At 40.8% G+C, this 25,813-nt stretch overlaps 4 protein-coding genes across 8 annotated transcripts in view; 1 reads left to right on the top strand and 3 right to left on the bottom strand.

Moving 5' to 3' along the window:
• The window catches only part of LOC139612811 (polymeric immunoglobulin receptor-like), a 60,694-nt gene that overhangs the window by 30,979 nt on the left and 3,902 nt on the right, over nucleotides 1-25,813 (bottom strand). The gene's annotated exons all lie outside the window — the stretch shown is intronic.
• LOC139613835 (uncharacterized) lies at nucleotides 1,908-7,995 on the top strand. The gene is made up of 4 exons (XM_071470758.1): nucleotides 1,908-2,031; nucleotides 2,546-3,354; nucleotides 4,415-4,537; nucleotides 7,392-7,995. The coding sequence occupies exons 1-4, from the start codon at nucleotides 1,983-1,985 to the stop codon at nucleotides 7,446-7,448; spliced, it is 1,038 nt and encodes a 345-aa protein (XP_071326859.1). The 5' UTR covers nucleotides 1,908-1,982; the 3' UTR covers nucleotides 7,449-7,995.
• nudt17 (nudix (nucleoside diphosphate linked moiety X)-type motif 17) lies at nucleotides 13,780-19,886 on the bottom strand. Of its 2 annotated transcripts, none has more exons than XM_071468826.1 (9): nucleotides 19,797-19,886; nucleotides 16,476-16,573; nucleotides 16,161-16,277; nucleotides 15,887-16,070; nucleotides 15,479-15,504; nucleotides 15,244-15,336; nucleotides 14,720-14,818; nucleotides 14,376-14,509; nucleotides 13,780-14,094 (listed from the first exon to the last, which is right to left on the bottom strand). In XM_071468826.1, exons 2-9 carry the CDS (start codon nucleotides 16,548-16,550, stop codon nucleotides 13,923-13,925), a joined length of 900 nt encoding a protein of 299 aa, XP_071324927.1. In that variant the 5' UTR covers nucleotides 16,551-16,573; nucleotides 19,797-19,886; the 3' UTR covers nucleotides 13,780-13,922. The 2 variants fall into 2 exon arrangements, with proteins under 2 accessions (XP_071324927.1, XP_071324928.1); XM_071468827.1 differs by having other exon boundaries at nucleotides 16,476-16,607; nucleotides 19,796-19,875.
• On the bottom strand, nucleotides 20,015-25,775 carry LOC139612812 (uncharacterized). Of its 4 annotated transcripts, none has more exons than XM_071468832.1 (8): nucleotides 24,582-25,775; nucleotides 24,182-24,231; nucleotides 23,870-23,896; nucleotides 23,077-23,187; nucleotides 22,207-22,263; nucleotides 21,969-22,106; nucleotides 20,939-21,052; nucleotides 20,015-20,818 (listed from the first exon to the last, which is right to left on the bottom strand). In XM_071468832.1, the coding sequence occupies exons 2-8, from the start codon at nucleotides 24,182-24,184 to the stop codon at nucleotides 20,654-20,656; spliced, it is 615 nt and encodes a 204-aa protein (XP_071324933.1). In that variant the 5' UTR covers nucleotides 24,185-24,231; nucleotides 24,582-25,775; the 3' UTR covers nucleotides 20,015-20,653. The 4 variants fall into 4 exon arrangements, with proteins under 4 accessions (XP_071324933.1, XP_071324936.1, XP_071324934.1 ...); XM_071468835.1 differs by having other exon boundaries at nucleotides 20,967-21,052; XM_071468833.1 differs by lacking the exon at nucleotides 24,182-24,231.

Raw genomic sequence — 25,813 nt, 5'->3', positions numbered from 1 at the left:
TGCAGCTTTTAAAAAGCACCGACTCAGTTCCCTCAACAAAAGGGATCAATCAAATTCAAAATCAAATCAGTGCTAATTAATTAAAATTCAATTCAATTCAATTCAATTTTATTTGTATAGCACCAAATCATAATATACATTATCTCAAGGCACTTTACAGGGTCAGGTCCAGACCTTACTTTGTTACAGAGAAAAACCCAACAGTTCCCACAAAGAGCAGCGCTTGGTGACAGGGGGGAGGAAAAACTCCCTTTTAACAGGAAGAAACCTCCAACAGAACCGGGCTCAGGGTGGGGGGGTCTGCCTCGACCGGTTGGGTTTAGGAGAAGATAAAAAGAGGGGGAGGGGGAGGAGAGAGGAGAGAAGAGAGAGAGAGAGACCAGGAACAGCTGTGTCGGTAATGGTGTTATCAATAATAATGACAGGTAACAGTGGTTAATAGTAAAGATGAGTAGTGGTGGATCTGGATCCTGCTGCTCCAGAGGCAGAGATACCTGCAGAATGAGGACAGAGAGAGGGAGAGAGAGAGAGAGAGAGAGACCTGCAGAATGAGGACAGAGAGAGGGAGAGAGAGGAGAAGCACAAACTACGGGGGAGAAAAAATACAAAGTTAATGGCATGAAGTAGTCGAGAGAGAGAGAGGGGGAGAGAGACAGAAATAGAGAGAGAGAGAGCCCAGTGCATCATGGGAATCCCCCAGCAGTCTAGCTCTATAGCAGCATAACTAAGGGATGGGTCAGGACATACCCGAGCCAGCCCTAACTATAAGCTTTACTAAACAGGACAGTTTTAAGCCTGATCTTAAAGGTAGAGAGGGTGTCTGCCTCCCGAACCCACACTGGGAGCTGGTTCCACAGGAGAGGAGCCTGATAGCTGAAGGCTCTGCCCCCCCCCCATTCTGCTCTTACAAACTCTGGGAACCACAAGTAAAACAACCAAATTCTTAATCAAATGAATACTTAATACCTGAGTACTCCAACCAAACTAAATCGAAATAATACTTAATCAGTCACTCCACATAATTAATACCTCGAAAACAAAACAATGAAATCATCTGTTACCGTTCAGTGTGACATACATTTGTGTCAGTGTTTAATACTTTGACTTATTCAAATATATTTCAATATACAGTTCAAATACTACTCGGATAAAAACAAACAATGATCCAAAGTTACTTGAATTCTGTAATCAGACCCGACTTTCCAATATAAATATGTACATAAGTAATATGCACAGGGTTGTAAATTAAGCAAGTCCTACATTTTGTCACATTTTGTGAGGACTCAGCTGAATCTGTCTGGTTAATAATCATCAGCTCCTTCAATTCTAGCAATGAGATCTTCCCATTAAATAGTCTATAATCAGCTTTAGCCAATGGGATTGGATCAAACACTGGGGGATGCACTGGTTGTGGCATAATCTGCCAAACAGCTGCTCAGAGTTCATGTACATAGTCAGTCATTAGATTAATAGCTGCATTTGTTTTTTGTCCTTTATGTTCAGGCTGTTGAACACTGCTGATTTCAGCTTCAAGCTTACCTGATGGAAACTGTTCAAGGCAGTGGGAGCTGTCAACCCTACTCTGACTCTTGAGAGTGAGGATCCATGAGGGAGCTCATGAATCACTGCCTGCCACTGTTTTCCTGACTATGAAACACTGTGGAAACAGCTGGATGAGGGGGGTGGACAGGTGTTATCTCTGTGTACCAATGAATGAAGACAAAAATAAAAATACAGGTAGAAGCAGGAAACTGATCCAGGAACCTTCACCTGAGGCCTAAACAAGCAATCTGTGACCACAGAGCGGAGCCCTGAGCCCGCTGGAACACCTAGCCCCTCCCTCCCTCCCTCCCTCCCTCCCTCCTCCACCTGTGCGCAGGTGAGGCAGGTGTATAAAGGAGTCTTTCTCTGGATAGAAACAGACTCCAGCAGCCACTCACACTGAGATCTTTGTCACAAACTGTCGGATTTCCTGCAGAAAGATGGAGACGCTGCTCGCTCTCTGTATCGCTCTCACCTTCACCACCTCAGGTAAGAAAAATACTCTGAGCTCACCTTCACTTCTTACCCTCTGCAGTTTCCTGTCTGTTTCACTGAGGCTCAAAGAGGAAGGAAAAATGAATATCGAGACAAAAAAAACCAAGAAACAGCCCAAACAAAAGAGAAGAGAGAGACAGAGAGAGAGACAGAGAGAGACAGAGAGAGACAGAGAGAGAGACAGAGCGAGAGAGACAGAGCGAGAGAGAGGGAGAGAGAGACAGAGAGAGAGACAGAGAGAGACAGAGAGAGGGAGAGGGAGAGAGAGACAGAGAGAGAGCGAGAGAGAGACAGAGAGAGAGAGCGAGAGAGAGGGAGAGAGAGACAGAGAGGGAGGGAGAGAGAGACATCTGAGTCCATCTACAACTGATGATCATTTTCATTATTGATTAATCTGCTGCTGCTTTTGTGAGACAAACAAAAAACGACATTTCTGGTTCGTCTGACAAACACCTGAGAACCAACGATTCTTCAGTTATCAAACCTGTACATTCATTTTCTCTCACAGTGTCCTCCACGACAACTCACGTTGCCATGACAACCACCTCACCGTTGCTTAGCAGCAGTCGAGATGTTTTTACACAGCCTGTATCCATGACAACTGACCACACCAAATCAGCCACAGAGAGAGAAACCAGTCCCACCAGTGGGTTCACAACAACACTTGGATCTTCCACCAGTCTGCCCAGTGTCACCTCCACGAGGGAAACCAGTAACCACACAGCAGCACCAAGGCCCAATGTAACCACTGAAACCAGAACCACCCTCAGCTCCACCAGCAGAGAAACCAGCTCCACCTCTGACCACACACCAGCATCGCCTGCACCCCACGACACCACCACAGCTGGTCCCGGCGTCACCCAGTCCCGCCCCAGTCCCGCCAGTAACACCACAGCAGCAACACATAGATCCCACAACGCCACAACAACCACACACAGCAAGACAACATCGTCCCATGTTACCATGACAACCACCTCTCTAAACAGTACTGCTCACCACACTACAAGCAACACCGTAACCGTGACGAGTACCACAAACATCACACATGCTGCAACCAGTTCCCATGGCAACAACACCCACATCAACTCCACTGTGACGACATCCACCGGAACCATGGCAACAAGGACCGGGAATACAACAGCCAGCAGCTCAGCTGTTTCTGTTTCCCCAAACGAACCAATCACAGCCAAGAGCACGACACCGAGTACGACCCCACCTGCAGCCGGGGGCGACGGAGGTGTACCTGGGTGGGGGATAGCTCTGCTGGTTCTGGCAGCTCTGGTTCTGCTGCTGCTGATCCTGCTGCTGGTGGCACTGGTGAGCTCACACACACACACACAGAGACACTCTCACACACACACACAGAGACACTCTCACACACACACACACAGAGACACACACACAGAGACACACACACACACACTCACACACACACACACACAGACACACACAGACACACAAAGACACACACACAGACACACACACACACACACACACACACACACACAGACACACACACACACACTCACACACACACACACACAGACACACACAGACACACACACAGAGACACACACACACACACACTCACACACACACAGAGACACACACACACACACTCACACACACACACACACAGACACACACAGACACACACACACAGATCTTTTGGAACGAGGTCATTCGAGCTGAGAAAAGTTAAAGAAGCGACGTTGTGTCTCTGTGGGTTCATTTCCTGCAGAGGTGAAGTGAACCCTGCGTGTCCAGACCGACTCTTAAAGACATAAACAGGTGGGGGGTGAGATGGTGATGTCACATCTGTCATGTGACATGAATCAACACAATAAGGGATAAAACAAAGCTAAATGTAAATACTGTAGTAAAGTATTGAGGTAAACTGACCGTTAACCCCCGAGTTAAAACCACCCCCCGTCCCCACAGTGTGGAACAGGGAAGTCAGACGGTAAAGAGGAACACACTGAAACATTGACATGAGATTTACTGACAACTAAGCTGAGTCTCTATACAGCCACAGTTTCCAGTCCTCAACCTCACGTGTCATCAGTGCTGTACCTGAACGCCTCATGTTTAAACACAGATGGAGCCTGAAGCTGCTGCTGCTTTCACTGCACTTGCTGTTTAGAAAAAGTTCTTGAAAAGCTGAGTGATATTAGAGTTTTCTGTCTATACTTTCAATTAAACAAGTACCTACCACCATCAATGTTCATCAGTAGAGATATCAACCAGAGACAGAGATGAAATACTCTTAAAGACGATTAATGGGCCACATTCCCACAGTCACTCTGGTCTTTAAATGTCTCTATTTCAAAGACAGTCTTGTCATATAACCAACAATGTTGACACTTCTCCTCTCCAGCTTGTGTGGTGCTGCTGCTGTAGGGGGCGCTACAAGGGCTTCAGTCCCTACGACCACCTGACCAACGACATCCCTCTGTACACCACCCACGGTCGCTTCGAAGGACCCAACGGGCGACCATACGTGAGTCAAAAGTTACTAAACACAAAAATCTTTGTGAATATGTGAGCAGCTGTGAAGACACATCATAACCCTAATGTCCCCACAAGGACAGTAGTCTGCCAGAAGCTGGTCTCACAAGGACATATCATGAAGCTAATGTCCTCGCAAAAACACATCAATCTAAATGTCCTCACAAATACAGCTATACCAGCCTCACACATACACACATAGAGCAGAGTGTGTGTTGGTCGTCTTTGTGCGCTGTAACGTGACGCCTGGGAAAGTGTCTCTTCCCTGCAGCAGAACAGAGTTCATTCATTTACATTGATGCAGTCACCTTCCAGTCACCTGTGTAACAGAGCCACAGAATAAAGTCCAGCTCCAGTATGAGCTGTAAATCTCAACAGCAGAGGAGAAAACATAACATCAGCACAGCTCAATAAGGACCACTGAGTAGAGACTGGACATTAGAACATTAGAAGAGCATCAGAAATCTCGTGTCCCTGCAGATGAGGTGTGACGTACATTAAATGGGTGTGTGTGTGTGTGTGTGTGTGGAGGTTACTGTAATAGGTATTCAGTTGCCGGTATTTTAGTGAGTCACAGTCAACATTTACACAGGGAACCTGGAGAAATAATGGTAACACCTCCCTGTGATGTGATTAATGTGAGCACGACAACAGGGAAATGGACGAACTAACATTGTGTAAGTGTTCATTGACTTTAGTGGTAAAAGGAGCAATTTGGCCTTTGTGCTTATATCAGACTGAACAAACAAAGTCAGACCTGTTTATCACTGAGTAAATCATTACTGTCAGTCATAGCTCAGATGTGTTCACATCACACTGTTACTAACTCTCTGTTTTTGACATGTAACTATAAAACAGTAATCTTATTAACTTTTAGTTACACTTGGTTATTTATTAATAACACTTTGGAACCACTTAGTAATATGTTCATAACATTTGTAACTAACTACCATATTTTCTGCACTATAGGGCGCACCGGACTATAAGGCGCATTAAGCGAAACAAGACAGTCAGAAAAGTCAAACTTTATTAAACACGTTCACAATAACTCTCAACCTTGTTCAGTTGTAACACGTAAAAAAACACAGTCTGATACCGCTAAATCAAACGTTAGCGTATTCACAATAAGTCCTTATAGGTCCTTATACACACACACTGTAATATTATGGTGAAGCACAGTATGTATTACTCCGCGACGCTCCTGACTACGGTAGCCGTGATGCTGCAAGCGGTGCGACTTTGTAGTTTACCAAAGTCGTACTAAAACATTTTGACAGAGCGCCGTGAGCACCGTGTACCACACACAATCACTTCGAGGTCAGTAAACACAACCAGAATGAATCCATATATAAGGCGCTCCGGATTATAAGGCGCACTGTCGTTTTTTGAGAAAATTAAAGGCTTTTAAATGCGCCTTATAGTCCGGAAAATACGGAAGTTTAAGCAAAATCATAGGAATTATACGACACATTTTAATAGCATGAGTAGATTCTTATTTCACACTGTTGTTACATAATATAAGTTACATACAATTAACAGTTTGATTCACCTTGGTACCTATTAGTAATAATCTATCATTTATTAATATTAGTAAAAGATCATTCATTCAATATTTGGTGGTACATTGATACTTGTTAGTAACATCTTAATTACTTCAGTACATCAGTATTAGTTTGTGCTGTGCTACTGTTAATAAATCTCTCAACCAGTGTCAGTAGCATTGTAATAACCATTATTAATGGTGTGTTCTTTACATTAGTATTGAAGCAATGTAAATGACATTTTATTAACCCTACACAGATGGTAGTAATCAATAGGATTTGAATTCTGCTTTTTTCACTGTTAGACACTGTCATTGAGCGGCACAGTGGTGCAGTGGTTAGTGCTGTCGCCTCACATCAAGACGGGCCTGGACTTGAAGTAGTGGAGTTTGCATGTTCTCCCCGTGTCTGCATGGGTTCCCTCCGCGTTCTCCTCAGTCCAAAGACATGCACATTAGGTTGATTGGTGACTCTAAAATTGCCTGTAGGTGTGAATGTGAGTGGCTGTTTGTCTGTATGTGTCGGCCCTGTGTTGGCAGGGGACACCCACCCTCGTGACCCAGTTCAGATAAGGTATAGATAATGGATGGATGGATATTCCATCATTGTCCTGTTACTTTTAGTAACTGTTACTTTTGTCAACTATTAGTTGCACTTTTTGTCTTAGTGTCAGTAACATGTTATTACTGTTATTACCTGTGTATCATAAGCAAGTCTGACATTAGCCTCTAAAATGAACATTTTACTAATGTAAAGTAAAATCTTATGTAAAATCTTTTTAATTTATTTACATATAAATGCCCATTAGTAACATCTTCTCAGTGTTAGTAAAACCTTAACTTTAGTTACATATGAATTCAAATAAATTAGTAAATTATAACATTTTAGAGAGTTTCAGCTTTTATTCTGCTGCACTTCCCAGTGACCAGACAGTACTGGGAGGCTCTGTGTGTCTCTATTTCGATTATCTGTCAATTAAGATTGAGTTTTGTAGGCAGCTCTCTTTACTTCAAACACATCACTTCCTGTGTGGCAAGAAAACACTACAGAAATCATAAAAATCAGCTCCAATACTCTTGTTAATACTTCATTGCATGTTTCGAAGAGCTAATAGATACCAGAAGTTTTAAAGACAGAGGAGAAACACAGATTTATTAAGCATTACTTAATGAACTGAACCAAATGAACTGAGAGCCAGGACAAATTTAGCTGAACTTAGCACAAAGACTTAATGTTAATTTCAAAGCTAAGAAGGAAAGAGGGGATTGTGCCCTCAATGCTCATCCCATAATTCATCTTTTTCAGGAAGAATTGGAAAAGCCAATGAAGAGCCAGACAGGGACGTACACGGTCAACCAATAGTGACACTTGATGATCCATTAATTGGCAGAAAGAAGACCAACAATTAACAAAGATCGCATTGACAATGATCTTTACAGAAAACTGTATTTTTTATTTGTATGTTGTTTTATTTTTACATTTTTATTCTGATTTTGATGAACATTTGACATTGTTACTGTTTATCTAAGTAGCTTTTATAAAAATCATAATATACAACAACAAAGACAAAATAAACATTTAATGTAAGGAAAATGCTACAACCCATAACAGCCTTATTGCAAAATATTATTTTTAAAATCATAATATACTGCTGCTATATTTCATACATCTTAAAAACTTGTCTGATAAATTGCTTGATGTACAACATTCACTTTCATTTCTATCATAGTTTTATATTTTCATTTTCTTAGATTTTCTCATTTTTATCACTATTACATATTTTCTTAATTAAAAAAAAAAACTTGCACTGACTTGAAATTAGGTTTGACATAAAAGACAGTGTTGTGAATATTATTATAATGTTAATTATTTTTCCTTTGTTCAAGACTATTACTACTGCTCTAATATTGATAATGATGTTATTCATTTATTGGCTCTTTATATTTATCTTAAAATTTGTTTGATAAAAAATGTTGATAAAATAATCTTATATTTATATATTCTGTTATTATATTATTATTATCATATTTTTTAACTTTCTTTCAAATATTGTGATATTGCTGTTACTACTATTACAGTTTTTGCTGTATATATTTTAGCATTCAAATAATTATACCATGTTATATGTCTAAACCTACACTGTCATTTTAAAATTAGATGATAAAAATTTAACCACCACTAATATTAATAATATACATCCATTTATTGGCTCTAATAATTACATTTTGTTTATTTCAGTGTGTTTAAAACAAACAAATTCTACATTCAACGATATCATATTACCAATAATATATTTTTCTATTATAATTTGGTAATGGCCCGATTTTCATGTGTAGAATTAGAATAATTACATCAATTGATAAAAAAAAACATGTGAGATATTGATGTTAGATGTGTGTGAGCTTAAAACCCTGACGAACAGACTGCTACTACAGTACTATAATCATTTCTATGACCGTTATTATTATACTTTCTATTTTGTTTTTCATTTAAGGTATTACTGTCACAACTATTCTTATATTTTATTTTAGAATCAGAATTCAGTCATGATGAATGTTCAAGCTGAGTTTCATATAAAACTCAGTTATCATTAAGTTTTATCTTCACTTTTTTAAGTGTTTTGAGATCATTGCCACTGTTATTCATTCAATTCCATTTATTACGTTTTTTTTTGTATACATTTTTTTCCATCTCTAGAACTGGTCTGATAGAATTAATATGATACTATATTGACTCTTATTATATTACCAATATTATTATATTTTATTTTCCTTTGTAAAGTGTTTTATTGACTGTGCTTTAGCTGCCACTGGTATTAATAATAATATTTCCATTCACTGGCTGTCCTCAGTGTTCTGTTTGGCACCAGCTTCAGTGTCCCAGTTTGTACTGTATTGTGTTTGCAGCAGGAAAATTCCAGTCTGAAAGTGGATCCTCATTGTTGGAGCTTTGATTCCTCTCTTAAATCCAGGTTTAATTTTTCTACAACAAAACCACTCAATCACAAAGAGCTTCACAAAGACAGAAAGAGAAGAAGAGGTGTGGAGCTGAGGAATTTATGAACTGAGTGTTTGATATGAGGGTGATGGAGCTGATATGAACATAAAGAAGACTGGGCTGGGTCTGCAGTGTTTACTGGTTCATGAGTCAGTCAACATCACACTGATTTATCACCAACAAAGAGAAATGTTCAGCAAGACTGAAACTCGCACTCAATTCAAGCCTTATTTTAATATTGGTTGTTTTTTTTGTTAAACAGTGTTTAATTATTTTGAATAAATGTCACACAATGTTGAATGTTTGCATTCAGTACTATTTTCTTCATGAGCAACATGAACCTTGGTACAAGTTTTTATCACTATTAAATATTGTTAATTTTCCTCTATCCCATTTTCTTTTCAGTGTTTTTCCAGTTTTGAGCTCCTCAATATACATGTTCTATTTATTTTTATATACATTTTATACATATTCATTCTCTATATTTTGTATTTTACATATATTTGTCTTCCTAGCAAACCCTTTGGACAGTAAAGTTGATTTTATGATTATTATCATAATTAGTAGTAGTAATCGTGATGATGGTGGTGGTAGTACTTTTAGTAGTAGTGCCATCATCATTATTATTATTATTGTTATTATTACTATTAGCTTACTGTATTCAAGTGAATGAGAGAGAAAAGAGAACCCCATTTTTTGTGTACATATACAAAGGCACGTTTCCTTTAGGGACAAAGGATGCTGACAGATCTTTTATATTTTCTGTCAGAAACTGCTTTTAGAGTCAGAAAAGGGAAAAAATTACAACCACAGAGAGATGCAGTGCAGGATTCCTCTGTGTGATCAGGCTGCAGGGTTAAGAAAACATTATAACAGTTCATGTTGCATTAATATGGTCATGAACGCCACTGGAGTTGAAGTCAAACAGCATAGTACAGTGGTTAGCAACCAGCAGCCTACAGGTAGTAGGTTCCAAAGGTTCTTTTGCTTGCTTGACAAACCTCTAAAATATTGGACATATGATTTGTTATTTGAAAAAAATAAAACCAGGTCAGTAAATCAGTCAAACGAATAAAATGTGACTTGGACAATCTTACTCTGACATGATCTAGTTTTCAGATGAATCCTACAGATCGCACCATTGAAAGCTTTTATATTTAGATATTTAATTTTAAAAGTTCTGCTAACCAGACCGTGTTAACTGTTAACAGCTAGCAGCAGCAGTCCTTGGTGTGCAGTTCTCCACATGAGCAGAACAATAACCACCATCACCAGCTGCAGTCCCAGACGGTGGAGTTACAGTCCGTATGTGGGACGAGAGACCCCCCAGCAGACAGGACAACCCGGAGCGGGATAAGTCAGGGCTATCTGGTCAACTGAGCAAAAAGTGTGTGATACGACTTGTAAACAGAAGACGGCTTTGTGGGTGAAGTAGCGACAAACATCCGAAAAAGCAAAAAGATATGAATCACAACTTCCGGTCAGGACTTTCACAATAAAATCAGAGTGGAAACAGAATGCATATCATGACTAAGATTGTAGACTGTGATTCCACCCAAGAAGATTGTCATATGATTGCCCACCCCTGCATTTCTTAAATTAGTCTTAGATTATGTTCTAATGGATTTTTTTTTTAAATGGCCCAAGGTCAAACTTACTTGCCGACCCCAGGTGAAGTATCATCTTGAATATTCATATTTAGAGATGTTTGTAAAGTCTTGATTACAACATGTTTCAAACATCAGAGTGATGGAGGGGAGAGACCTGAGGAGAGTATAGGAAACCATCAGTATCACTATCAACATTACAACTAACCATCACCTTAATACACAAAAACAAAAGCTGTGTAAAACATGTGACTGCACATCAAGTTATCATCATCGTACAAGCTTAAGTCGTTCAGCAGCTCCCAAGCCTTGATATCTGATGTCCATCCTGTGGACGTGCGTTCCCAGCTTGAGAGCCAATCAGGACAAGACTGCCGACCTGTATTTACCGCGGCCAGGGATAGCAACCAGAAGTTAAGAGAAAAACAGGAAATGGAACAAACGGAAATCGGCTGGGCTGCATGTTACCAATGTTTGGTGGTGTTGACCTTGACTGACAGGTGTGTCTATTACAGTCAGCTGTGGAGGTTGCTGTTTGCTGGTGACACCTCAGCTCCACCCACTCTGCCGTCTCTTGAACCAAACTGTGATTTGACACTGTCTCTTCAGAAACCTGTAACACACCAAGAGAAAACACTCAGGTCTTAAACTGAGTCACAGTTGTAAAATGTGTGTTTAAATAAATACAGACTGATGACACAGGGGAGGGTGGGCCACACTTCATAATTGTTGACTGTTAGAAAATCACCTGGCAGGTGATCAGTTGAAGCTAAGTGTCTGTTATCAAAGAGAACACCTATCAGTGTTTGTCAGGGCTGGGCTGAGCTGTCAACACTGTTGACTTTTACTTTTTATTTGGAGCTTTCACCTCAGCAACACACCAACCTGAGACCTGACGTCTCTGTGGGTGGGTCACACTGACGGGTACATTCAGGGAACCTGGATCTAAGGTTTAGTTCTGCTGCACTGAAAACTATGAAACCAGGTTTAAATTGAAAGGTTTATTTGTCAGATAAATAGATAAGATTTCTTTTTTTCCCCTCTATGTAAAACTAATTTTCTGAGAGATAAAAAAAGTAAAAGTTCCATTTTATAAAATCTCTTATAGATTTAACCCATGAGTTAATGATGTGTCCTCCCGTCCAGTCAAACAGCAGCAGAACAAAGGCTGTCAGTTTCTATGGACTCACTGGGCTCGGCTGTTTTTAATGTTTCCTTAATGTGTTTCATTTCCTGTCAGCAGTTATTCACCTGAATGCCTCAAACACTTTAACTCCCTGCAGCACAGAAACTGTCTGAATGAAGTGAGAGACCTCGTTTAGAAAAATCTAATTACACTAATGATTTAAAGGACAGGTTCATGTCTTAAAACAGTTTTCACACTCACAGTGCAAGGACTGATGGTTGTTGTAATTTTCCTCCTATGAGTCTTCAGCAGTCTGAGTTCGACAAATACAGAGAATATAAGTTAATCTTTTCAGTGCCACATTCACTCTTTATTTAACTCTCTCACTGTCTGATTTAAAAAGATGAAATGATCAGACCAAAGCTGAGGGTTTGAATCCTGGAGCAGACAGATATCTCTTACCTTCATCTGAAGACATGCAGAGTTACAGTGGTTGAAATCTGGTCTGCAGTGCCTCCTGCTGCCCTGAAGGCTCAGGTGTAGGAGGTACATGTCAGACATGAGCACAGGTGAAGCTCTGCAGCAGAGGAAACAACACTAACTTCATGAGACTAGAGGAGGCTCCACTGAGGACAGGAGAGGAGAGGAGGAGGAAAGTACCACACATCTGATTTAATTCAGTTCAGTTCAACAGATCTTGTATAAGCGTGAAATCATATGTTATAGACTTCATATTGATGTCAACTACACTGCTTCAGAAGTGTATCTTGCAGGTTATAACACGACTGTGGTGACAGACATCAGTCCACACACAGACAGACTGAAGACAATCAATCTCCCATGATAATAGTGAACGTCAGTCAGACTGACTTCTCTCTGCTTCGGCAGCAGAAACAAGACTTTCACTTTTTAATGAGCATCACATGTTCAGAATGTTTATCACTGCACAATAGAGACTTTTAGAATAAACATTTATTTATTTCCTATTTATTTATTTTTCCTATTTATTTATATGGTGATCTACCCGGTTACCATGGTGATCTACTCGGATCTACCTTTGAGTGAGATTAAACACTGATCTCACCTTGTAGTTCAGGTCCAATAATGTTAATATTCAGCACCACAACACGTCCAGTACTGAACACAACCTTCATAACAACATACACCTTACCTCAGGGCCTTTACAACAGAAACCGGCAGACACACAAACACACCGACAGACTGTGTATCTTTCTCACGTTGTTTAAAGTTGTTCTTCTGTCTGTCATGGAGGTGGAACTTCTCCAAATCCACAGTGTCCTGCACCTGTTACTGTGGCGCCATTTTCTTTGTTTGCTAACAGGACTTCTCCCGCCATCACTGCGAGCTAACAAGTCTGACAGAAGTTTCACCAGCTCTTACATCACATTGTTAATAATAATTAGTTCGGTTCGAGGCTGGAGTGCAACTGACTTTCAAAATTAGTTTGTTTTCTAGAACCTAGTCCGTCCAGTTTCACTCACCTTTACCTGCTTCTTTTTGTTGACGTCACATTAGCGCCACTGGTGAAGTGATAAAATGAGATCTGTCTGTTAAGTAACAAAAGAGGAATATTAAATCTTTTTATTTACGTAATTAATTATTCTGGATCCTAAGGGACCTGGGATGCTTTGGTTCCTGACGGGGTATAACCAGGATTTTAGAGACCCTGGGATCATGAGTCTGCCCTCTTAGAAAAATCTTGGGAAACACCAAAAGCAAAATTTTTAAGATTATTTAAATTATTTGGAATTATCACACTTTGATTCAAATGAAACATTATATTTTCTGTACATGTTATTTCCCAACTTAACAATCTAAGGCCAGGTTCAAAACCCCTCTCTAGAGCCAGGAATATTTCTGCTGAGGAAAAAGTACGTCCTTTATATTCATGTTTTTTTTTCTTTTGTTGGCCGAAGGATGAGTGGTGTTTGTTAATGACTCATTTTTGTCATTTTTTCAGCTGTGTTTTATTGGAAAACAAGACTTGGATTCAAAGAACATAAAAATCAAAGTAACATTTACACGTAGTCCTTTATCTGATCCACGACAGTCCCTCCTGTCTTCTGTAGGGTTAGGTGGTTGGGGTCAGAGGTCGGGGCAAGGTGCCTCCAAGCTCCTCAGCCAAAGCTCCAGGGCGAACTTTGTCCCAGTGCTGACCCGCTCCACATCAGGACCGCTGGCTGGCGCCCGACTCACCAACATCTCCAGTGGCAGAGTAAAGTCACTAAGAGCTCCATCTGCAGACACCTGCGACACACTGGACACACAACAGGAGGTCAAAGGTCAGGAGGAAGTCAAACAAATTACAGATGAACTGAACAGAACAGACTCGGAACAATTAAATTAGTATTTAGTTTGTTTTTAATGTTTTTTTAAAGATAATTGTAAAATGTCAAACATTCAAACAAGACTCGGTAAAATTCGAGTATATAGCTGGACCTGTATGGTTAATGTGTGAAACTGAGGATGTAGTTGATGTAGTTTCTATCCAGGTTTTAATTTAAAACATTGGCCCTTTGACAGTCACAGCTGTGATACCTGATGCTGGTCGGCAGGTCGTCCAGTTGAACCTGTCCATCCTCTCCGTCCACGGCCGACACGATGGCTCTGACCAGCCGACTGTCGGCCCACAGACAGGCACTGACCTCAGCTGGAGACGGGCTCAGAGACAACTGCAGGGTGGAGACGACAAGAGAAAACACAACATGGAGCTCGATCAAGTTATTATACTGTTACGTACAAAATTACAACCAGTGGTAAGGTCTGAGATACTATATATACCACTGATACTATAGATCAGAATCCTTCTCTCATCCATGTTTCCAAATTCATGTTTACACTCGTGTTGAATTCACAGAGATCATGTGTGAGTCACAAGGTACCTGCAGCTGCAGGTGAGAGAGGGAGGAGTGCAGCAGCATGTAGACGACTATGTGATGTCTCTGAGGAAGTCCTCTGGACAGCATGGGAGGATACACTGACTGACAGACAGACAGACAGAGTTTATTTCAGTGAAATATACCTTTAATCACACTCCATTAAAATCTTTCTCCTCTTGTTCTGTGTTTTCTTTCAGGCAGAGATGATGGGAATCAGTTTCATCAGCTGTGAAGAAGCTCAACTTGATGACAGGCACACTTTGTGAATTATATACCGTACTGCATGAAGTGTTTTCAATCCCCGTTCAACTCAGCCAGTACGTTGGTGAACAGAGATAAATGATAAGATCACAACATGCAGTGAATGAGAGCAATCTGGTTTTTAGCTTTGTAAAAAATAAAACATTTGTTCAGTGGGTCTGCTGGGAGTCTGAGACCCCTGTCCTGTGAACAGGGACATGGTCTCAGACCTTTGGACCCCAGTGACTGTCTTTTTCTCAACCCTCCTGTCTGTGTGTCTGTCTCACCTCCCACAGTCCCAGTATTTTTGGACAAACTTCCTCTGGTTCCAGTTTGAGTCCAGTTTCCTCCTGTAGCTCCCTGAGGCCAGCATCCAGCAGCTACACACACACAATCATAAAAACTGGATTTAATTTTCTGGAATGACCGACACAAAAGCCTAAATACTTCAAAAGGAGAGGATTCACACTGTGTCACATAAAATCCTCAGAAACTAAGAAACTATTTCAGAAAGTATTTTACCGTCTCATCTGGCTCCAAATGGCCTCCTTTAAAAAGCAAAACCAAGAGACAGGATCATTAAAAAGCACAGAAACACTCTGACAGAGGTGTGTGTGTCTGTGTGTGTGTCTGCGTGTGTCCGTGTCACATGTTGAGGGTTAAGACTTGGTTTTAGAGTTATGGTTAGAATTAGGTTTAGGTTAAGGTCAGGGTCAGGGTTAGGGTTAGGCTCTCAGGTGTGATGGTTAAGGTTAGGGTCAGGGGCTAGGGAATGCATTATGTCAATGAGTGTCCTCACAAAGATAGAAGTACAAGTGTGTGTGTGTGTGTGTGTGTGTCTGTGTGTGTGTGTGTGTGTGTGTGTGTGTGTGTGTGTGTGTGTGTGTGTGTGTGTATGTGTGTGTGTGTGTGTGTGTGTGTGTCTCGGACCTGGAGGGACCCAGACATTGGGAAATATACGAAGTTCCTTCGCCCGTCGTGTCAGCAATACTCTCTGATTGGCTGTCTGCAGGAGTATGGCCACACCCACATCCACTCCACGCTGCTGAATGTCCAATGGGATCGCAGCTGCCTCTGTGACTGACAGGTGCTTGATGGGACAGAAGGCAGGTCTCTGGGACAGAAACATGAGATTACATGTTAAAGAGAAAGCAGCCCCCCCCTCCCCCTCCAGAACAGAAGGTTAATATTATGTGTGTGTGACCTTCAGAGGGACCCCTCGTCCTTTGTCTCCTCTAAAAAGAAGAAACTGGTTTTTCTCCAGAGAGCAGTTCACCTCCACCTCATCATCACCACCGTCGACGAAGTGACCCGTTATACTCTGACGAGACGAGAAGAGGAAGAAATATGACACAAACCGAACTGACTGCAGGTGTCCCCTCCTGGTATACACTAACAACAATCAGTAAAAAACATCTGGACATTTGTGCCGTCAGCTGGTTAAAGGAACACTTTAGGAAATGTTCTTAAATGTGTGTGCTCCTTTCAGTGCTCCTTCAGTGCATCATTCTGCACTGACCTGAACGAACTGAGCTCGTCGTGGAGCTGCTCGGTCTTTACAAACATGAACCAGGATCCTCCTCACTTTATCCATGCTGCTTCCTCACCTCACTGCGTTGCAAGACAAGAGCGAACCAGGACGTCTGTCTGTCTGTGGGACATGATCAAGGAATACTCCACTGATAACTGCACTCTGCAGACCGGTGACACATTCAAGGAACACTGTGCATCCTCAGCAGATCAAAACCTTTCACTGCCTGTTTGCTGCAATAGTTGGATTCTCTTCTCTTACCTTGGAACATCACCTGTCCTGTGACGTCTGCAGCTGTGACACACTGCAGACGTCACTGTGGCCTCTTGAGAAGCATTTCAACACTTTTTAAAACAACATGGCTGCTACTTCCTGCAGCTTTTAATGCAGTTTTCTGACTGTGAAATATTCACTCATCATGTGACAGTTATTGAATGTTTACACGGCTAACTAACTAACTGACTAACTGACTGACTAACTGACTAACTAACTAACTAACTGACTAACTAACTAACTAACTGACTAACTGACTGACTAACTGACTAACTAACTAACTGACTGACTAACTAACTGACTAACTGACTAACTGACTAATAACTGACTGACTGACTGACTAATAACTAACTAACTAACTGACTAACTAACTGACTAATAACTGACTGACTAATAACTAACTAACTGACTGACTAACTAACTAACTGACTAACTAACTGACTAACTAACTAACTGACTAACTAACTGACTAACTAACTAACTAACTAACTAACTAACTAACTGACTAACTGACTAATAACTGACTGACTGACTAATAACTAACTAACTAACTGACTAACTAACTGACTAACTAACTAACTAACTAACTAACTGACTAATAACTGACTGACTAATAACTAACTAACTAACTAACTGACTAACTAACTAACTGACTGACTGATAACTAACTGACTAACTAACTAACTGACTAATAACTAACTAACTGACTAACTAACTAACTGACTAACTAACTAACTAACTGACTGACTAATAACTAACTAACTAACTAAGTGACTGACCAGTGAACTAACTAGCGTTAAACGCAGTAACAAGCTTCACTCTGTGGAAATAAAACGCACCGGAGACTTTTCAGCTTCAACCACTGACGGTTTGTGCTGAACACGTTTAACTGCACAGAGACACAGTAGAAACACAGTAGAAACAGTAGAGACACAGTAGAGACACAGTAGAAACACAGTAGAGACACAGTAGAAACACAGTAGAAACAGTAGAGACACAGTAGAAACACAGTAGAGACACAGTAGAAACAGTAGAAACAGTAGAGACACGGTAGAAACAGTAGAGACAGTAGAAACAGTAAAGATACAGTAGAGACACAGTAGAGACAGTAGAGACAGTAGAAACAGTAGAAACACAGTAGAAACAGTAGAAACAGTAGAGACACGGTAGAGACAGTAGAGACACAGTAGAAACACAGTAGAAACAGTAGAGACACAGTAGAGACACAGTAGAAACACAGTAGAAACAGTAGAGACAGTAGAAACAGTAAAGATACAGTAGAGACACAGTAGAGACAGTAGAGACAGTAGAAACAGTAGAGACACGGTAGAAACAGTAGAGACACAGTAGAGACAGTAGAGACAGTAGAAACAGTAGAGACACGGTAGAAACAGTAGAAACACAGTAGAGACACAGTAGAAACACAGTAGAAACAGTAGAGACACAGTAGAAACACAGTAGAGACACAGTAGAAACAGTAGAAACAGTAGAGACACAGTAGAAACAGTAGAGACAGTAGAAACAGTAAAGATACAGTAGAGACACAGTAGAGACAGTAGAAACAGTAGAAACAGTAGAGACACGGTAGAAACAGTAGAGACACGGTAGAAACAGTAGAAACAGTAGAGACACGGTAGAGACAGTAGAGACACAGTAGAGACACAGTAGAGACACGGTAGAGACACGGTAGAGACACAGTAGAGACACGGTAGAAACAGTAGAAACAGTAGAGACACGGTAGAGACAGTAGAGACACAGTAGAGACACAGTAGAGACACGGTAGAGACACGGTAGAGACACAGTAGAAACAGTAGAAACAGTAGAGACACGGTAGAAACAGTAGAGACAGTAGAAACAGTAAAGATACAGTAGAGACACAGTAGAGACAGTAGAAACAGTAGAAACAGTAGAGACACGGTAGAAACAGTAGAGACACGGTAGAAACAGTAGAGACACGGTAGAAACAGTAGAAACAGTAGAGACACGGTAGAAACAGTAAAGATACAGTAGAGACACGGTAGAAACAGTAGAGACACGGTAGAAACAGTAGAGACACGGTAGAGACACGGTAGAGACACAGTAGAGACACAGTAGAAACAGTAGAGACAGTAGAGACACAGTAGAAACAGTAAAGATACAGTAGAGACACGGTAGAAACAGTAGAGACACGGTAGAAACAGTAGAGACACGGTAGAGACACGGTAGAGACACAGTAGAGACACAGTAGAAACAGTAGAAACAGTAGAGACACGGTAGAAACAGTAGAAACAGTAGAGACACGGTAGAGACAGTAGAGACACAGTAGAGACACAGTAGAAACAGTAGAAACAGTAGAGACACAGTAGAGACACGGTAGAGACACAGTAGAGACACAGTAGAGACACGGTAGAAACAGTAGAGACACGGTAGAGACACGGTAGAGACACAGTAGAGACACAGTAGAGACACGGTAGAAACAGTAGAGACACGGTAGAAACAGTAGAAACAGTAGAGACACGGTAGAGACACGGTAGAGACACAGTAGAGACACAGTAGAAACAGTAGAAACAGTAGAGACACGGTAGAGACACAGTAGAGACAGTAGAGACACGGTAGAAACAGTAGAGACACGGTAGAGACACGGTAGAGACACAGTAGAGACACAGTAGAGACACGGTAGAAACAGTAGAGACACGGTAGAAACAGTAGAAACAGTAGAGACACGGTAGAGACACGGTAGAGACACAGTAGAGACACAGTAGAAACAGTAGAAACAGTAGAGACACGGTAGAGACACAGTAGAGACAGTAGAGACACGGTAGAAACAGTAGAGACACGGTAGAGACACGGTAGAGACACAGTAGAGACACAGTAGAGACACGGTAGAAACAGTAGAGACACGGTAGAAACAGTAGAAACAGTAGAGACACGGTAGAGACACAGTAGAGACACAGTAGAAACAGTAGAAACAGTAGAGACACGGTAGAGACACGGTAGAGACACAGTAGAGACACAGTAGAAACAGTAGAAACAGTAGAGACACGGTAGAAACTTACTGACAGAGAAGAAACACCAGCTAAAGGTCCTCACGCCATTTTAGTCGGAATCAGTATCCGGTCCCACACTTCAAAATAAAAGCCCACAAATTTAGGAACATGGGAACGGTGTAAAAATATAAAATTAAAAACCCCACTGTGTTTAATGAAAAAACAGCATTTAAATCATATGTCAAACGTGTACAAAAATAGACAGTTTGAATAAATATGACACATCTAAATAATTAAAACATTTAAATACTTTATTTCTGTGTCTGGTTACACTTTCCTGATCTTACGACCTCAGTTATCTTTTGTCACGCTCTTAATGTGAAGGCTGTTCGTCCAGTTGTTTCTCGTCATTTCTCTCAAACTTTATTGACACAACTTTGACCATAAACGTTAATTAATACAATACAAAACATGATTATATCTGTTAAATAGTTTGTTTTGGGTGAAAGTAAAAAAGTCCTGCCTGACACCAACAGTCAGATAAATTAGTGGTGTAAGTTACAGAAAAATATGGAGTAGAAGCATAAAGCAGCATAAAAAAGAGGGTTGGTGGTTTGTATTTAGTTTGTACAGTGTAGTTTACATTTCGATCCCAGATGTATGTTTATTTATTAAAATGAGACAAATACATATGTTGTTGTTTTGTTAGGTTTTTGTTTTTTTAAATGACCAATCAGGTTTTTAAAAAAAATTAGTCAACAGCTGAAAATCTAAATCAGAAGTGTACTCCTGTCAGTACACTGTGACATCACTGGTGGGTGTGGTTACAGGTGCAACAATATTGAAATTGAGATGGTAATAAAACACTGATATTAGGTTTGGCTCTGAGGCTACATTAAAATCACTAACTTCAGGACATTGATAAGTTTATTTCAGCAAATTTATCTGAATAGTTTCAGTCGGTTTAAAAATATTCTGTCCGTCCATCAGTTGTCTGTTCATGCTTTCACCTCCAGGTGTCATCTGTTGCTGAGGGGGGAGGCAGAGAGGCTCGGAGGTGGTGCTGCCGATATGTTCAGGATCCTCAGACTCCTGTGGGACACAAGAACCCAGACAAGATGGTCAGAGGCTGCCAGAGAAAAATAAGAACTGAAGTGCTTTGTGTTCCTGTCCCCGCAGACCACAGAGTTTAATCAGCCAACACGGTCATACCTGTGGATAGTTAAATAACATGGCGCACCAACCAATCAGCATCACCGCCAGGCTGATGAGCACCTCCACCAGGAAGATGGTGATGAGGACAGCCAAGATACTACCGACCAGAACCTGAGGAGACGACACAGGATTATATGGAAACAAAACTACAAACCAGATCAGGGATATTTGCTGACAAATATTAAAATATAAAACATTTTGTTATATCTCTTTTTTTGAGGATTAACAGAATAATTTTAATTTTAATTTTAATTTTAATTTTAATTTTAATTTTAATTTTAATTTTAATTTTAATTTTACTCTAAGTTTATTTATGGTACTGTTTTGCACCAAACACCAGCACAAATTCCTTGTACGTGGACACATGCTTGGCAATAAAACTGATTCTGATTCTGATTCTGAGAAGAAGAGGGAGAACTGGGCAGCTTGTGTGGTGGACGGCTAAAAGAAAGTCAAACTTCAAGAAAACACTGGGAGGAAGCAGTTACTTACATTTTAGTAACTGTTACTAACATGTTACTTACACATAGAACATATAATGAACTAATGAACACTGCCTGTCATGGACGGCTGCTCACTATCTGAGCCCCAATGCAGGGGCCACATCCTTCTGCAGCTGCATTTGAAGACCGATTGCATCACAGATGTCCCGTCTCAGAGGAGGTGGATCCTTCGCAGCCCGACCGATCCCAACACAGCGAACACCACAGACAGAGAGCCTGAGGATCACACTGTTAGATGTAAGTATTGGGTTTCAGCACAGTTCAGCAGCTAATGGTACAACTGTTAAAACCCTGAGCATCAAGGTTGCTAGGTGACGAAAGCGGTAAGGGCGGGAACGCCTGATGACACAAAGCAAAAATCTTCTGTAGACCAGACCTTCTCATTTCAGTTCAGCCTACATGGTCCACAGGTCTTCAGCAGCGTCCTCTGAAGGATGTGGCCCCTGAAGTCACAGACTCACTGATGTTCAGCCACATATTCATGAACACAACAGACCACCTGTCTGCGGTCACTCCGAACCCACCATGGTCTCGTGGTGGACTGAGTCACAGTAGGACTCGCAGTACCGGCGCTCTTTGTAGGGTACGTGTCTCACCATGGCACCAAACGCTACAGCCGAGAATATCAGTGTGGCCAGGTGGAAGCAAACATTATACTTCACCTGGAAACACAGCACACAGTCACTTCACGCAGTCAGCTGCACGGCTCACATCATTTATTCACACATCTTGACGTGTGGCAGGCGGGGGGGGTGGACTCACACAGCAGTAGGAGGGTTTCCTGCCCCCAAACACCAGACTGAAGCCGGTCAGGATCGTCTGAGAGAAGAAATCCACACGTCAAACACGAGGGTCCTTTCATATGTCACCACTGCATTTACAAGGTTCACGATCTCCACCAGATTAAAAACATAAAACACAAGATGATGTTTCACAGTAAGAGTCAGTGAAGAACAGAAAGCAAAACAAAGAAAACACATTTCAAAATAAAATATCCCAGGTGGTAATGAGAGTTTACCAAGGGGCCCTGGAATAGGCAGGATTTTCAAAATGAAAGCCCCATAAACAACTTCCAGCAAGCTTCTGGAGTGCTGAAGACTTTCAAAATAAAAAATCTCAATTGGTTTCTTTCTTTCTTTGTAATTTAAGAAAGATTTATTCTCATTGTCTTAATTTGTTCTCAGGCTACAACTATTTTTTCTTTGGCGATTAACTGATTAATTGGCCACATTGACAGTTTCATCCAACAGCTGATTTTTTAAGGTAAAAAAAACTTAATCCAACCTCTGCAGCAAACAGACATTAAAGTTATCCTTTCTTCAAATGGTAATGACCTGCTTTGTTTCTTCCTTTCCTCCCTCCCTCCTTCCTCCCTCTTTCAATATTTCTGTTCTTCTTTCTTTCTCTATCTTTTCTTCTTTCTTTCATTTTTCATTCTTTTACTGCACCTTTCATCCCCCTAACTTCCTCAGATCTGTCTGGTTTGCATATTGAGGTCTGATCACGCTGTGACCAGAACAACAACGGCATTTATCAAACCCGAGGCCACATGTTAACACCAGGTGTGAACGAGGCCTTGGTTACACACATATGAACACACACATGCTAACACGAAGCTAACAGTCTCCTCACCCAGACTCCAGCGATGAAAATAAGGAAGATTTCCTTCTTGAAGAAAGTTTTCACCTGGAGCAGAACTAAACCCAGAGAGACGTCCATCAGCCCGAGCACCACCTCCACCGCCTGGACAGGAAGTCACACAAAAACAACACAACACTGACATTACCATACTTCCTCTAACGTCCACTTGATGCTGCTGTGGTCAAACTCTGGCTGAACTGAAGCGAATGAGAAAAACCTCCAGGAAAACTACCATCAAAACATCAGCCTCTTACCAGGAACCAGCAGGTCCACCTGTTGTGTCAGAAAGTTTCGCTGCCTAATGTGCTTTGTTTTTGTGAGTCACAGCTGTTAGAACATATTAATGTTGTGTGTCTGAGTGCTGCTGAAACATACTTCAGACCCTGTCCTGGCTGCTCTGTTCCCAGTCTCCCCAGTTACTGCATCAACCTGGACTGATGACAAAACTCACCAGCCTGTCACAGGATTTACCAACATCTTGGGTTTATCATGTTTTTTTATTCCACTACAACTAGTATATTATTGAACTACAGTTCCCATGAGGCTTAGAGATAAATGCAGTTGAAGCCTTGTTGTTGAAATGACAACAAATCACCTGACTTCCTGTTTATCATCAGTCTGAAAGATGTTGTCCATTAAGCTAATGGTTCCATCAAAGCCTCAGTGACGACCAATAATTCATCAATAATGTATCAAGGAACTGAGAGTGAGCTCCAGTGAACGTCCCAGATGAATCAGCTGATAACAGGCACTTTAATTATGATACTGTCTGCAGAGAACTCACGCCAAAGGTTTTCAGATCCTCCTGTTGCTGCAGGGAGACAAACACACACACACACACACACACACTGTCAACACTTCAGCATTAAAACTGCACAGATCTCATCAGGGCCACACCTTTTTCTGATTGATTACTCTTCAAACCAGAAGCAACATCAGGTTTCATCAACAGAACATAAATCATCTTTTAAAGTCGTTTCACAAACTCTAATATTTTATAATATTATCTAAAGAATACAGAAAATATAAAAGTTTTTAACAATGTTTTTGGAACTTAATGTTAAACTCTCTGTTTCTGTAATGAACAGTAACTCACCATGTTTCCCTCTGGCTGTTCTGCAGAAACACAATGACACACTCATCTGTCTGTATAGATACATGACACACACTGTTACTCCTCTACAACTGAAACTGTGATGAGCCCAGTCAGATCAGTGAGGCTGTAAATATGAATCGGTAATTAAGTGACATCTAGTGGTGAAGGTACAGAAGGTTTCCTTCCTCATGAAGCAAATGAAAACATTTAGAACATAAAAACTTTTGAAATGTTCAAACTCCAGAGCTTCAGACTCAAAAACTGTAAAGTGCAGAGTCAGATTCACATCAGGTAAAATGTTTAAAATGAAAATAAATAAGAACAAAATCTGCAGATTGTAGATAATAAATTATATCAGCTGTTATACAGTTTATTTGAAATCAGATGCCATGCAGCTCACCTCAGCTCAGAGTCCTGTGGTCCTGATCGTCTGGGCTCAGGGTGTGTTCAATGCCCCGGCTCCTGCTCCTCCTTCTTCTTCTTGATTGAATTTCAAGCATCAGTTTCATCTCTGAAAAAATCAATAACAATAAAACAACCAGCAGCAGCTAATGGACCAGAGTGATGATGGGAACTGATCCACCCTCAGAGAACAGGAGGGTCGAGCAGCTTCAGTGATTAAAGGAGAATTTCACCTTTTCACAGTTTTGTTCTTTATCTCTGTCACTAACATCCTCACGTCTCTGAACAGAGTCCTGAGAATCATCACATTAGACTGATGGTGATTTAAAATTTATCTGGAGCTGTTGTCATAGCAACAAGTCCTTAAACCCAAACCTGTAGAGGTGCAGTCAGCCGGATCAGGACCAAGATGTTTCAGGATGAATCACAAACACGAGCTCATTTGATTAGTTTTCTTTGATTTATAATGGAACAGTGTTGATGTAGTGATGGTTTTATATCAGAACATGCAGCTTCAGGAAGAATCACTATGACCTCATCATTTGCAGCACTTACATGGAATAAAATATAAAACAACACAAACAGTTACACATTAGAAAAAAGCAGAAATAAATAAACTCAACTAAAACATTTGAATTGCATTTGACATTAACATTGGAATTTGTCATTTGTTCTTTAAAACGTACTAAAATCAAATGAACAGGATTAGTTTAGACTCACAAGTTAGTCTGGATCAGTTAAACCACATATGGAGAACAGGATCCTGGTCCACCTTTGATCCAGTCTGTTGAAATAATGAAGCAGGTTTTTCTTCTGTGACCATTTCTCCTCTTCACACTGGACATTAATCATAGATCATTTATTAAAGCTCCACACAGTCTAAAGGCAGATGTCCATGTGTTTGTGATTATAAAGTAGGTCTAGGTTCTATATTAATACTGTGAAAGTATCAAAGCCTCAGTCCACAGAGAAATGCACACAGCCTGTATTCAGAAACTGAGCCTTAAAACCAGCCGTCAGGACTTCTGGAACTTTGTGATGTCACAACAAAGCAGTCACCGCCCTCAGCTACACCCCAAGCCCCGCCCACCTGGACCTATTATCCACCATATTTTTATTGGATCACTCCGAAAACAGTCAGCCAATCAGAAGAGAGGCTCAGATCCGATGATAAACCTGACACATGCTTTAAATGTAATTAGGTTTACTCAAAATTCAATCATTGTATTT

Source organism: Trachinotus anak, unplaced genomic scaffold (genome assembly GCF_046630095.1).
Source record: "Trachinotus anak isolate AG129_WGS33_773 ecotype Australia unplaced genomic scaffold, CSIRO_AGI_Tana_v1 ptg000032l, whole genome shotgun sequence".
Classification (NCBI taxonomy): Eukaryota; Metazoa; Chordata; class Actinopteri; order Carangiformes; family Carangidae; genus Trachinotus; species Trachinotus anak.
The sequence above is the reverse complement of the archived record's forward strand: the minus strand, read 5'-3'. Positions and strand labels throughout refer to the sequence as shown.

Excerpts from the sequence above, each read along its gene's own strand:
- LOC139613835 (XM_071470758.1), top strand. The coding sequence starts at position 1,983 with ATGGAGACGCTGCTCGCTCTCTGTATCGCTCTCACCTTCACCACCTCA. Across the intron at positions 3,355-4,414 it reads TCCTGCTGCTGGTGGCACTG|CTTGTGTGGTGCTGCTGCTG; the intron begins GTGAGCTCACAC and ends TCTCCTCTCCAG. Across the intron at positions 4,538-7,391 it reads GACCCAACGGGCGACCATAC|GAAGAATTGGAAAAGCCAAT; the intron begins GTGAGTCAAAAG and ends CATCTTTTTCAG.
- nudt17 (XM_071468826.1), bottom strand. The coding sequence starts at position 16,550 with ATGGATAAAGTGAGGAGGATCCTGGTTCATGTTTGTAAAGACCGAGCA. Across the intron at positions 16,071-16,160 it reads GACGAGGGGTCCCTCTGAAG|AGACCTGCCTTCTGTCCCAT; the intron begins GTCACACACACA and ends TTTCTGTCCCAG. Across the intron at positions 15,337-15,478 it reads ATTTGGAGCCAGATGAGACG|CTGCTGGATGCTGGCCTCAG; the intron begins GTAAAATACTTT and ends GTGTGTGTGTAG.
- LOC139612812 (XM_071468832.1), bottom strand. Across the intron at positions 23,188-23,869 it reads AGGATCTGAAAACCTTTGGC|GCGGTGGAGGTGGTGCTCGG; the intron begins GTGAGTTCTCTG and ends CTTCCTGTCCAG. Across the intron at positions 21,053-21,968 it reads CAGTCCACCACGAGACCATG|GTTCTGGTCGGTAGTATCTT; the intron begins GTGGGTTCGGAG and ends TCGTCTCCTCAG.